The sequence below is a fragment of the Athene noctua genome, chromosome 1 (assembly GCF_965140245.1).
Source record: "Athene noctua chromosome 1, bAthNoc1.hap1.1, whole genome shotgun sequence".
Classification (NCBI taxonomy): Eukaryota; Metazoa; Chordata; class Aves; order Strigiformes; family Strigidae; genus Athene; species Athene noctua.
Window position 1 is genome coordinate 198,556,533 of NC_134037.1, and position 14,288 is coordinate 198,570,820.

Sequence of the window (14,288 nt, forward strand, 5' to 3'; positions counted from 1 at the left end):
TCTAAGTAGCTTCCTTAACAGTAGTTACGTGAAGATTCTTAATATGAGCCTTTGTGTGAAACGCATAAATCTGAGTGAACCACACAGTTTTCACGCTTGTGTTAGAGCAACAGAAACTGTATACAACATTTAAGGCTTGCTGACAGTGAAAATGCGCTGTGGTATACACAAGGCTACCCTTGATGCACTGCAGATGTACCCTTAATTAATTGCAGAAACAATCTGCTGTTTGCAGTGAACTTTTGACGGATCCATTTAAAAAGGAATATGCACCAAAGAGCCTGGCCTTGTCAGGTGAAGTATAACCCTGTTACCAACAAGTCTATGGCTTCAGGATTTGGGGGAGAAGGGGGTATTCTGCCTGACTGAGGCTTCCTTCTTCTTTTCCATGGGACACCATCACCTCCTTCTATTCACAGCTCTGCCAAGGATTTCCTATGCGACTTTGACCAAGTCACTGGGGCAGAGCTGTTTGCAGAGCGTGCCTCTGCCTACATCCGCCAAGGCAATGCTGGCGGGATGTCAAAGCACAGGCTTGGCACAGGCACCAGCCACCCTCCCCAGGCTGGTTTATAATCAGGTTCCAGTCCTGCCAGTACCCAAGCGTGTTCGTGACGCTGCACAGTAATTTGAGCAGGACCACCCTCCTGCAGGAGAAGCCCTACGCCTGCAGAAGCACAGAATTTTTCCACAAAAAAAAAAAAAAAGTTTTGCTGAACAATCACAAACTTTACGGCCCTGTGATGGCAGTTAAACCAAGTATGAATCTCCGTATTTTTTTCCTGCTGTTGGAGCCGAACTACTTCCACATTTCTGTGTGGGTGATTGTCTTTGATCCCACAGAGAGGAGGCAGCTTTCTCGAGGAGTGTGCTGGGAGGGAACAACTGTTGATCTCCCTTGTGAAATCCCATCTGTTGTCTTCAGCAACTTCTACTTGCTGGCTGAACGAGATAATGTGTCTCCGGCAGTAGCTGTAATTTTCCAAGTGCTTTGCTGGGTGCAAAGTCAGAACTTGATTCAAAAAGGACAAGCAGGGATATTATTTCACTCTCTCCCTTCTGTTAGGTAGTGTGTTACGAATTAAGCTGCTGGCAGGCAGGTAGGGCAGAGTCTGTGTGGGTTTTGGGGTTTGTTCCACACCTCTGAAGACAAAGAACAGTGTGATAATGTTAGAGGTGGGTTCTGGAAATGGGGATGCCATTTTGGGTATCATTTTGGGTATTATTACTCCACGTTTTTGGCATCCTGCCATTTATTATTTAAATGATTTTTAAATTACCGTAAGTTTATGGTGGAAAATAAGTCAGCGGAAGCTAAAGTTGGTAATATTTCAGCATAACCAAGCATCGGCTTTCACGAATTATTTGGGGAAATCAAATGGAAGAGTAAGAGGGTTTTTGGGGAAAAAAAAGCCCAACCCAACCAATTGAACTTAAATACTAACACGACCACCTCTTCCCCCTGGTTACGGAGGAATTCCTTCGGTTTGACGGGCCTCACTCACAGCCACTCTCACCCTGTGTTAGCGAGACATTTCCCTCGCGCTAAAATACTTGCATTTTCCCCAGGACGTGACAGGAATGTGAAACACACAAATCTAAAACGGTACCAGAATCAGATCAACATCTCCCTGCTGCCGAGGTGCCCGCCCCCCTCGCCCCGGGCCCCCGCCCGGCGGAGCGGCGCGGAGCGGCGGCCGCGCAGGTGAGGTGAGGTGAGGTGAGGCGTGCGGGGCGGGGCGGGCAACCGCGTCTCCGCCGCCCGGCCCCGCGGGCACGGAACCGCCCGGCCCCTGGCAGGGGAGGCGGGACCCGGCGGCCGCCCCCGCCCCTCGGAGGGCGGCAGGAGAGTTGAACTCGGGAGCCGCTCCGTGTGGGGCCTCGGCCGCGGCGCGGCTCAGCCTGAGGAGCGCCCACCCCGCGGCCGGGGCGGCGAGAGGCCGATGGAGGGGCGAGAGGACGGGCGGGACTGGGCGTACAGGTAGGGCTGCCGGCGGCGGGGGGCTTCCGCTCGCCAGGGCCGGGTCCCCGGTGTCCGGCAGCGGCCCGCGGGGGGAACCGGTGTGCCCTGCCCCCCCCCCAGCCGGGGCCGGCCGCGGCCCGCTCCCACCTGGACTCTCTCGGGGTGTGTGTGTGTGAGTGACACATCTAAAAATGCGGCTTTTACAACTTTCCTATAAAGCCGCAGCACTGACTGAGGGAGGCAGCGAGCCGGTAGCAGGAGCGGTGGCTCTCCGCGCCCTGCAGGGAGTTTGAGTTTTTTTGGTAGTCCCTTAAAATAGCCTTTTCCCCTGCTGGTATCTCGCCGAGAAACACGAAGGGCTGGGGCAGGGAGGGTGAAGTTTGGAGGCGGGTAATGCGGGGAGAGCAAGACTTTCCTCCCCGAGCGCTTGGGGTCGTGAGGGGCGGGCGCAGGTAACGGGCGGGGGCCGGCGGGAAGTGGCCGAGGGGGCTGGGGGGGAGGCCGCCCCCCCCCCCCCCCCCCCCCCGGGGAAAGCCCCGCACAGACCCGCGGACTGTGCGGCGGCAGCGTCAGGGCAGGTTAGGGAAGGTAACTACCTTAAAACCGGACTTCCTGGCTCTTTATTTTCCCTTTCTACCTCAGGAATGGAGTTGAGCGTGAAATTAATCCGTGCTTGCTGCCTGGACGGTGGCAGTCATAAATAGGAGTTGTGTGTGCATGCAGGCTTTAGGCTTTTGTGAGCGTTTTCCTGCTCTGTGTTTTCAGAGGAACCTGTGTTGGGGATTTCGGTGTTTTTTTTTTAACACCGGTGTATTTTGTGTCAGATTTGAGGTGTACGCGAATGCTTTTCTAACTGCCCATTAGATAATACCAATTTGAGGTCTGAATATGTTCCTCTTCTGATTCATGCTTTACTACCCATGACGATCCTGTGAGCCAATGCTCACGGGATCCCGTTTTTACCCAATGCTGGCCGAGTGCCGCACCATGGGCAAATTCCTTCTCCCTCAATGAAACGGGCACTGGTTTTGGAAGTTGAGCCTCGGTGTCTGTCTTGCAGACTTTTCTGCATGGACAGACAGACCCCTCTGCCTGTTTGACTTCTGCGAAGCTGATGAGTGTTCTGTACTCAGGTGGTAATTGGCAGGTAGACAGCATCCTGGGAAGTTGCCATAATCCAGTTTAGCAAGGTGACTTGATATATCAAGCTAAAACATAATCAGACTCGCAGTTCTGAAACTTCATCAGTGTCATACTGCCCGAGATAGTGCTATAACGTTGAAAAGTTGTTAAAGATAATAAAATAAGCATTTTTGAAACTACATATGAAGAAGGTAGACTGACACAAGGATTTATGGGTTTTTCCCAAGCTGCATACTTTAATGAAGCTGATTTCAGAAATTACCTCCTTTAAAAATAATCTTTATAACTTGTTACGCTTGTACCTTTTGTTGTCATTTTTCTGTGCAGAACTGTGTGGAAGGAGAGTTCAGGCCGTGTTTGAGCTGTTGTGCTATACCCTCATACTTTTCAACTGCTTGTTGGTATTGTGCAGAAAAGTACCTCCCAGACTTCTGTGTGGTCATAATTTGGCTCAGTTTTGCACACAACAGATCCTTTGCTCTAACAGCTCCTTACTTCTAGAAGTAGTGAAAGCTCTAAAACTGACTGAACAGTGCATGTTTAAATTCGTTTAATTAGACAGCTTTGATATGCTAAACGAAGTGTAGCAGTTTGCCTAAAGTAGGTTTTTGTTGGGAAGAGGGAGTTTTGAGCTGCTTTTAGAAATAGCAACTGGAAGTTATTTAAAGCATACTTGCGTATTTTTTTTTTTTCAGCTGTAGATACGTAGAAACATTTGTACAAGAATTCTTTTTTATTTTGTAGGGTTGATTCATATGGGTTTGAAAGGCCAGAAGACTTTGATTATGCATCCTATGAAGCATTCTTTTCCAGATATCTAGTGGTACTCACTAGAAGAGCAATAAAATGGTCCAAGCTCCTAAAAGGGAATAAGAGTATACAGAAGAGTTTAAAAGGTAAGATGTATGTCTATTTATAGGTAAAAGTGCATTATGTTGGCACCAATATGAATTTTATTAAATTGGTTTGTGTGTTTGAATGTTAAATACTATTTTTGTTTTCAAATAAAAAAACAGTGCTATGAACAGTAATAATACATATGCAAGTATGCTGCTGTTAGGGGGATCGTTGATTTGATTTAAAGCTTACGGAAGAGTAATCCTGTAATATCTTATTATATCTGTAACCCAAGGATTATGGCCACTGTCACTTCAAGGTGTGGTTTTACAGCAGTTTGTTGTATTGTACTCTGCTCTGAGCTCTCTTTAAAAAGACATGAGACTATGTAGAAGACCCTGTCTTGAACCACAGGGATCAGGATGTTAAGGGGGCTCTCAGTTGCTGACTCTTTGACTGTTGTTTAGATCGCTGAGATTTCTTCTAGCTCTCCTTATCCTCCTTTTGTAAAATGATGTTCACCTCGCGGCTAAAAAGGTGTGTACTAAGAACTGATGCTGAATGCCTTATGATGTAAAGAAAATAAAATTAACGCAGGAGCTAATGCAACATTGGATAAATTGCTGATGGAACTATTAATGGCCACTTCAAAAAGCAAGAAAACCCCTAGTAATTTTTTCATCTTATAGGAGAGACAGGGAGAAATAAATGGAGTCAGAAGGTGTCAGAGAATCCTGTGAAACTAAGGGGTGGGTTTTTTTCCTGCCACTCTTACTCTGGCTTTTTTTTTTATATAAGCACCTAAATTTTCATCTTTGCTCTTAATGATGCTATTCAGCTTGCTTTCTCTTGGGAGTCTTTCAGAGTTGGGCAGTGTTCTCTATAGAATGTTAGAGTAAAACTAAGTAAAAGTTAATCAGGTACTGACTAACATAGCTGCTGAGTATTTGGAGCTGTGCTTCAGGTGCAGACTTCAACTGCTAATGCTGGTGGGTTTGTTTTGGGTTTTTTTGGTTTTTTTTTTTTTATTGGCACCAAGAATGGCATGATAACTAATGAGATATTTAAAATAAAACAGTGTATTTAGTGTACAGATGTCCATTTTAAGGCCGAGGATCCCAGAAAATGTAGGTTAGAGCTATAGCTGCTAGATCATATACTGCTAACCAGAAAGTAGCTAATTCTACTCTCTTCTTTTTTCTTCCAAATGTAAAAATGCTTTTGTTTAGGATGTTGAGTTTGAATATAGTGATAACTGTGCAGTTTTTTGAATTAGTGAGGATTTTGAGATTCTGTAGAACTTAGTTTTCTAGTTGTTGTGAAGAAATAATCTCAGGTTTTGATTCATCTCCATCTTGTCTTAAAATGCATGGACTGTGACAATGGCAGCTTTTAGCAATTTCTGTGTGTTAGTTATGTTTCTCTTTGCTTGTGTTCCCTGGTCCAGCATTGTAGACACAGAATGCCACTGTGATACAGTGTGGATACGTTTGGTCTTATCTTGGAGCCAAAACTTTGACCCAATCTCTCAACTTATCTGTCAGGCTTCAGTACCAGTGATCATGCTGCCCTGCTAGCCATGTAATTAACATGGTTTTAATAGTCTCTAACAGGCTATTGTTCGTGAAAAATGGGATACTGTAAATCCACCATGTGGACACAGGCAATGGCTCTTGACTGTAGCAAGCCCTCCCAGGCTGGTGCATCATCTTTGGTATTACTAACTTTTGCTCAAGATACTTGAATTTGTAGACTATGTATTCTCATATATATGTGTAATATGTAACTCTAAGGAGAGTGACTGGAATAAATAATGTTGAGGAAATGTAATCTGAGTGTAAATTCAAAGTTGTTACAATAAGCTTTTCACATTATCCTCAACTGATGCCTCAGAAGAAGAAAGCAACAGGTTAACCTGTACAATTACTGATGTTTAAATACTTCCCTTCTGACATCAGTATTAAGATTGAAGTTTGTGGCATATGAATTATGTAAGCAGTTGTTTAGGTGTGTGCTTTATCCTGCAAGAGGAGCCTGCAGTGATTTCCTTGCAGGCAGTCAGAGAGCAGAAGATCTGGCTGGTGATGCACTGAGTTTCCCTCCTCCACGACCTGACTTCATTGCTCTGAAGCTTTGCTCAGGAGCTGCTGCTGGTTCTGATTAACTTCCCCCTCTGCTGCAAGTCAACCATGAACTAGAACTGAAGATTATTTGATTTGCCGCTTCCCCCCCAAATGCAATAGCTGTATCTGCGAACCCATATCCTTATTCTGAGTTCTGCTCTGGGGCCTTTTCAAAATGTGTCCTGCTGTGAGTAGATGTGAGGGAGGCATCGTAAGTGTGGTATCTCGGTAGCTCCACACCTATTTGCCTTTACACATAGGGGAGATTGTAATTCCTGTCCGGGTAAACAGGAAGAAGTGATGACTTGTGTTCATTTTCCAATTTGGAAATGTGGCGTGTTCACATGGTACTGTGTTTGCCTTGCATCCAGGGTGGTATGTATGATCTAATTCTGTTCTACTGTAAAGAAAAATAATTAGACTACATTTTAACCACAGTAATTAAGCAGTATATCCTGTTGGTTTGGATTACAGCCTCCCGGCATGGCGAGTCATGGGGATTTTGGCTGACAGTTCCTCTGGCTTCTGCTCTAGTCTCTTCCTTTTCATTATTTTCTGGTATTTTGTTTCCCTCTCTACCCTTGTTACCTTCACTGTCTCCTCTGCACATGTGAATTTTCAGTCACTTGCCTCCTCTCTCTCCACCGCTACTGAGAACCTCTTAACTTTTGCATTTCTTCCCTCAGCTGCTCTCTTTGTAGGACCAAAAGACAGATTTCTGCTCTGGCTTGTTTATAGGTGGGCAGCAAACTCTCTGATATAATTGCCCAAAGTAGCTTAATTCTGACCAAAAGCGTGCTACTTAAAAGAATGTGGCTCTAAGTGGATTAGTCGAAACTGACCAGTAGCAGAAAGTGCTTTCTAGACTTTGAAGCTGAAAAAATACAGTGAAAGGTGAAAGTAATGGTACTAAATAGTAGTTATAACAGGAGCTCAGGGGTTGGAGGAAAGAAGGAGCATCTTAGAAAGTCAGTTCTTGTGTTTTAACCTGAACATTTACAGCACAGATCTGCATTGTTTCTTCTGTAATGTATTCATAAAATAAAACTTTAAAGTTCTTGTTGTATGCTGTTTTCAGCTCTTTTGTATAATTTTTCCTCTAGAGTCCAAGTTAGTTTCCTCAGCATTCAACAGTAATTGTTAATAACTGAAAAAATAGCTGAAAAGTGCAGATGCTTCTCAAAAATCACACTCTTCTAGTATTTTAGACAATACATTTTTTGTTTTTAAATGGGTTTTTCCTACAGAAACTTAGTCTATGGTGTCGAGTGAAACAATGTTAATAGGAAAAGGTAAATACAACTTTACCTAGAAGCAGAAGCCTCCAAAATTCTTGTATTCTACCATTAAACAAGGACAGGCAGGTTTAATTTACTTTTTTTTAGATCTTATCACTATAAGCAGTGCACAGTCTTGGAAAATGTTATTTTCTGCGTATTTTTCTCTTGGGGTATTTATCAGCTTTTCTAGACTACTACCCTATCATGTAGCTGTTTTTTTTTTCTTGTTATAAGATAAACATGCTGATAAAGTGTGACTCAAACTGCAGGAACTGACACTGAGCGTCAGAAATAATGGAATTAAGACTGCTTTGATTTGCTTAAAAATTGATATTTCGTATTTTGTTAATGAACAGTGGCAAAAATTTCACTTAAAGATATTTCTTTACTATGCATGTTTTAAAGCTCAGACTGCGTTGTGCACACTGTGGTTGCTCTAAGAGTGATTCTGCATGTGGATACTCAGGGCTGGGTGGTATTCAACAGGGCTACTTTTGAGATCAAGCCCTTGGTTTACAGTTGGAGTCAGATGTGTGATCTGGCTTCATCTGTGAAAGCTTCTTAAATGTCACAGCAGGAGGATGGATATTCTGTGGTGTGGACTGTTGTGGGCTTTTTAGTTCCTGAGGTTAATGTGGAAGAAGGTCTATAGAAAACAATATAAACAAATATTTGTATAAAACATCTTTATGTATGGAATATGACACATAGATTTATATATAAAAGATTATAATAATAATATAATAATAAATTGTACCTATCATTATTTTCAAAACTACTTTGCTGCTTCTGCATGTCAGTTTGCAGATCCTGGCAAGTATGATAATGGTATGAGGAAGAAAAGCACTGTGTAAGGGCTTTTTCCATTCCTCATCCCCTGAGGGGAGCTGGGGTAGGCAGTCACTTAGGGCGATACAAGCCTCTGGCTGTCTATTACTATGAGAATGATGATGCTGAGAAATAATGAATATATGCTGTGCTGCAGGGCTGTTTCCCCCTTGTGCCAGTGTCAAAGGCTTGTCCCTGCTTCTCTTGAATTTAATGTGTATTGTTGGATGTGGATGTTGGCTCTGCTTTCAGAACTGATAGTTGTTCCAGAAAAAAATACCGTTGGAACTATATGTTAGAATATGATAATCAAGTAACTTAGCCAGTAAGTTTGCTTCTAGAGACATTTGCAGGCTCATCCGAATGTCTCTTCTTGTTGACCTAAATGCAGCTGGTTTCTCATACTCATTCCTGCATTTGCTATGTCTGTCTATAGGATTTCCTGAGCATTAGAGTTTAGAATCTTGTAAAAAAAACATGAAGTGGGGATTATTTAACAACCATGGAAACAAGTAAATTATTTCCAGTCTGTCTAAAAGAAGGTTGTAGTTAAAAGTTATTTTACAGCTAGAACAGTGGAGACTGTAACCCATAGTATAAATCCTCATCAAAAAGATGAGAAAAAGAAAAACTGCATCATGGTGTTTACTGCAAATGTGAAGGGTAGGAGTGTTTCTCTGAGAGGAAGTACCAGATTTTAGGTGGGTGAAATGCCCATTAGAGATGCACAGATCTCTCTTGACACTCAGAAAGCAGCTTGGGGTCCTAAAGCATAGGCAGGTGGAATGTATTATAGAAGGTGGCTGGCTGAGGTGTTGTAAAATGTTGTTTCACTCTGCTGTTTTAAGGCCTTTAATGAAGGCAGTGTTTAGCTTGAGTTACAGATCTTTGTGATTGGATAAAACCAGATTAGGTAATGATATTGGGGGGGAGGGGAGAGAAAGCAAAATCCCCACTCTCATTTGAGTCCCATAGAATTTAGGGAGGAGAAGTCAATACTCTAATTGATACAGTTTAATTCATTTACTAAGAAATGTCAAATTCCTTTGTCAGTTTGTCCTCCCTGGAAAGAGCAGAAGGATCTCAAACATTCAGCTGTCCTTTGGGGTCAGAAGGGCTAATGCTGATTTAGAATTGTATACCAATGAGCGGCATTGGCTCCTTATTTGCATGTCATTCCCAGGAGGAAGCTGCTTTGGGTGTCATTAGCCTGATGCTTCTTCCTGCAATCTTGCATCCTAGTTATTTACACTGAATCATCTGCTTAAACCCCCAAAGCATACCCTGGTGACGAATGTGATGCAGGAGATAAGAGCTACTTTAGATTTGAAAAGACTTCCCCAGTTATTCTAGGAAAAATAATCTGCTGCTCGCTCATATCTCCAGTTCTTCCAGAGTCTCATTTAGACTGTATCCACATATTTCATATTTATCAGTTTCGCCTGTGATTTCAGTAGTTAGGTGCTAAACTGAAATCCTAGGATTATGTTAACATAGCCATTTATGCTAGAGCGTAACCAAGGAAATGGAGGGGGCTGTCATGTCAGAGGCCATTGGTAATGTAGTGAAAGGAAAAGTCAGTGCTTGTCTGGGTGAAAAAGGACAAAGATTAAGCAGAAACTTTGCTGTTCATATCCAGAGAGGTGGGAAGAAGAAGGAAGGATTCAAAAACCTAATGGGGGAACAGAATAGGGAGGAAAGCCTGGGTCTGGATCACTGTGGAGAGTCTGAGTGGCAAGATTTTGGGAGTGAATCTGTAGTATACTATGTAGTTGAGAAGGAAACACTTATCCCAAATGGCAGCCTAGGAGAGAAAGCATCATAAAATCTCTACCCAAGAGTTTTCCTATGACTTCTCAACTTTCTGTTGCTCATTTCTGAAAGAGAAATACAGCTGAATTCTTTTATTTATTTCAAAAAAAACCAACCCCAAATTTCTTGTTTTGCAGTGAAGAGATATATCAGGAAAGGCATCCCCAATGAACACCGTGCATTGATCTGGATGATTGTGAGTGGGGCCCAAGCCAACATGGAACAAAACCCTGGGTATTACCACACACTGCTTGAAGGAGAGAAGAATGACAAGCTTGTTGAAGCAATCAAAACAGGTTATTGTCTTGATAGCACTGTTTATCTGTCCTATGTCCTTAAATATTAGAGACCAAGTTATGTCATGGAAAACATAGGTTTCTGTAGTAGTGGCTTAAGTGCTGAATTAACATGTAAATTAGTTTAGCCCTAAGCTCTTTAACAGCACAAATCTTTCCAGGTTCATCATGTTGTCAAAAGCATTAAGGAAGATTAGGAATTATTTGGGAAAGAACAGAGAACAAACTAGAAAATGTTATTACGTCATCTACTAAGTGGTTGAAGCGTTGTAACATTGTACCATGAGACCTGCCTTTGGGTCTATTTCTCCTTCCTTCTGTCCCAATAAGACACTAGAAGAGCAGCAGGGATGGCTGAAGATGTGCAGTGTCTGTATGAGGCAGGTGAAGAATACTAGGATTTCAGCTTCAAGAAGACTGCTGAGAAAAAGCTGCTGATACAGCTGTGTGAATTGTAAATGGTGTAGAGAGGGTGAACAGGGAGCAATTGTCATTTATATCTTGTAACATAAGAACCAAGGACACTGAATGAAATTTGTCACGCTGCAGGTCTAGAAGAGCATTATCACTGAATTGTGGCACTTGTTACTGGAGGGTGCTGCTGAGGCCAGAGGTATGAACTGATTTAAAAAGGAATTTAATAAACTGACAGGTGGGGTTATCTACTAGACACATGAAATCCTAAACACTTAACGTAAATCCCTGAAAGAAGGGAAGTGTAGGAGGAGAAATACCCCTCTGCTAATCCAGTTTCATGTACGCTGTCTGTCAACATTGATCAGTGGCCAATATTGATGACAGGATATTAGGGAAACTAGACTGTAGACTGGCCCACTGGGTGTTTAAAAGAGACAGTAGGGGAAGATAACCAAGTATGAGTTTGATGTAACGGTTATTTGACCTGAAACTTTTCAACCTGCTACAGCAGACCTTTTGTAGAGAAGCTGATAATTGGTTGAATTGCCCAATTAATGAGTGAAGAGGTTGGGCAGTGCTCTGGTGAAGTTGTTTACTTACAATTGCAGGTGCAGTTGTTATCTTTTTCCTCTTGAAAAAGCCAGGTAGATAAAGTTGGGGCTTTATGGATTTTTATTCAAGCTGCATAACCATCTGAACACTTCTTGTTTTATGCTGAGTTTCTCCACCTCTCTTCACAACAGCAGCAACTCTGTGGGCTTTTGGGACTACACGCCTTAGTAAGGCATTTTGGAGCATAAACTTTCATGTTCCTACAAATATGAAGACTAGCCAGAAATTTTCAGGCTCATATCCTGCTCAGAACTAGAAACAGTAGAGCTCTAACTGAATACAGAGGGAGCTACTAAGGTGAATTTCCAAAGCCAGCCTTGGTAAGGGCCTGGGGAAAGATCAAACTGTGTTCAGTTGGGGTACAATTGCTGCAGGAGAGAGTTGCAAACAATTTCTTTTCCAGTACTAGACAATGACATGAAAGATCATATCATGACGGTGGGAGGCTTTTCACACAGGTTATGCCATGAAATAAAAATATTTTTCTGGGGGAGGAAAAATAATGGAAGAAGATAAATATCTGTTTGTGAATTATGGAGAAAATAAATTTTTAGAAGAGCTACTGCATTGATTGGAAAAGAGAAAGAGCAGAAGAGAAAACTAACAAGGAGCAAGTGAGGGAAGGGATAAAGAAAAATGGGTTGGAGGTTTTATTGGAGGGGAAAAAAGAATAAGAGGACCTTGGACTCCAGAGTGATAGATTTCCCATCATAAAGGAAGAAACAATGTGAACATATGAGAGATGAAAGGAGCAAAGTACTTCAGGTGAAAGGGAACTTTGTTCAATAAATTTAGTGCTACAGTTGACTGTGCGAATTTTATAGTGGGCTTTAGCTGAGGACTGTTTCAGGGTGAATTGTTATCTGACATTCAGTTTGTTTCTGCTAGTATTGTTTTCACATCACTGTAGTAGTTTTTAACAGTAAACTAAAGTAAGATGTGGAATCTTGCTGCCACTCGCTTTTCATGTCTGCAGTTTCCAAAATTTCCAGGCAATTGTGCTGTATTTAGTCCTGTGGTCTGGCTGTAAAATTATAGCCCAGGACAATGCTGTGGTTTAAAAACAAAAGAACAGCCACCATGCTTCCTTTTTTTCTTTTTTTAATCCAAGGGGAGGGACAGGAGGACAAGGCCAACCAGAACTCTATTTCAAAGTCAATTTAGAACATGTGTATGAGCCGATGTGTCCTGTTTCTTTCACATGCCCAGAAGCTCCAAACAATTTCATGTATGTTTGGAACTTATTTGCAATATGGGAATGTCTTTAATGGAATATAATCGTGTTAAAACATGCAGATGAACTATATAGAGAAATGGTCTAATCTTTAAAGAAAAATCTGATCAGTAATAAAAGTCTTTCAGCTAAATAAATTTAAATGTCCTTTCACTGTCTTTGCCCTTTAATTTGCTGATTCTGAACTGATGGGCTTTATTGCTGATTTTATTTTATATAATATTTGCTGTTTGAACATGCTTTTTTTAAAAAAAGAAATGTAGGAGAGAGCAGGCTTCTTACTCTAAACATAAAAATAAGAGCTTAAAGAATGCAGGTCTATAAATTTTGATGGAAATTTTCATGGCTTAGTTTATGTATGTATTTAGAAGGGCATGCATTCCTGCATGCCCTATTATAGTAAAGTTTAGTAGGACAGATGATGTTAGCAGGATAAAATATGGCTATCCTCCTAATGCAAAGGCTACATGCTGGCTACAAAAAGGCTGGGGTGTAAGTTGACGTAGCTTCTTCGCAGTATGCCCTCTTGGGCCCAGTTGTTTGTGTCTGCAAGTCCTCTTGTGTGCACATGCAGCTAATATCCACGTTTCCACTCTTGCATTTCCTGAGGAGGTGGTATAGATGCTATGAAGTCCAGGGTCTGATAATTAGCAGTCTCCTGAGCCTGCATGGCTGCTGGCATAAAGGTCTGACTGCGTGGATTTGATAGCGGTTGCAGGGTCTTAGTTTAGTTTGATGGCTTCAGAAAACTAATTCAAACAATAGCCATTGCCACTGCACTGGAGACAGTGAATATCTTGCTATTAAAGCACTAATAAGCTTCTCTGAATGGGGTTAAACTGTTAGTGAAGGTTAGGAATTTTCACGTGAGTTTAGGGCATTTAACCGTGCAAGAGCAAGGGGAACAGCAGTGTCAGCTCTTCTGGCTCTCTGTAAGAGAAGCTATGTTAGGTCATATCCAAATGGCTACCTCATCTGGTCTTCTGCCTACCAGAACAGCTAAAGGAAGAACTGGAGGAGTAAAGCATGTCGTGATATTTCCTCATCCTCATTTCCTACGAATGTTTTTTGTAGTCTCCAGTTATCAGTGGTTTGGGGAGTCCCTGAGTCATGTGCCACGTGTTTGTAGTTAATAACATTGGATGAGGAAAAATTAATGAAAAAGCTCTGGTTGCTCCTTTTCCATATAATTTACTTTGCTCGTGATTTTGCAGATTTGTGCTGTCTTGCTCATAAGCATGTCCTTCCAAACTAAGGAGCTCTAATTCACCTTGTTTTATACTATGTATGGTAGCCACTTCATGCCTGTGATCTTCCTTGTTGCCATTCTCCTCTGCAATTCCTCCAATTTTGATATCGCCTTTTTGAGATGAAGGAGACTGGAATTCATGTGGGTGATTCTCAGATTTATACAGTGGCATTATTGTTCTTTTGTAGGAAATCCTAACCCTGTTTGCTTTCTTGACTGCTGCAAGCTGTTGAACTGTTACTTGGTGCTGGTGGTGGAGGGTGTCAGGCTGAGTTTCTCTGGTTTTAGTTGATAGCAACTTGACATGAACTTAAAAAAAACCCCCAAACAATCCAAACAAAAAAAACCCCAAGCCTCCAAACAATTTCTAGTTTCAGGTGTTACAGGGAAAAATTTGAACTTGAGTCCTAAATATCCAGTTATAACAAATAACAAATTTATAATACCCTTTAAGTATATTATTTTTACAAATCTTAATTGATGACCTTACCTCA

The 14,288-nt window shown here is 42.0% G+C and overlaps 1 protein-coding gene across 1 annotated transcript in view; it reads left to right on the forward strand.

Moving 5' to 3' along the window:
• The first annotated feature begins 1,803 nt into the window (after window positions 1-1,803).
• The window catches only part of GRTP1 (growth hormone regulated TBC protein 1), a 38,670-nt gene continuing 26,185 nt past the window's right edge, over window positions 1,804-14,288 (forward strand). The window contains exons 1-3 of the mRNA XM_074909969.1: window positions 1,804-1,981; window positions 3,851-4,002; window positions 10,124-10,282. Coding sequence (XP_074766070.1) covers window positions 1,944-1,981; window positions 3,851-4,002; window positions 10,124-10,282 — 349 coding nt within the window. The 5' untranslated portion in view covers window positions 1,804-1,943. The remainder of the gene's footprint in view (window positions 1,982-3,850; window positions 4,003-10,123; window positions 10,283-14,288) is intronic.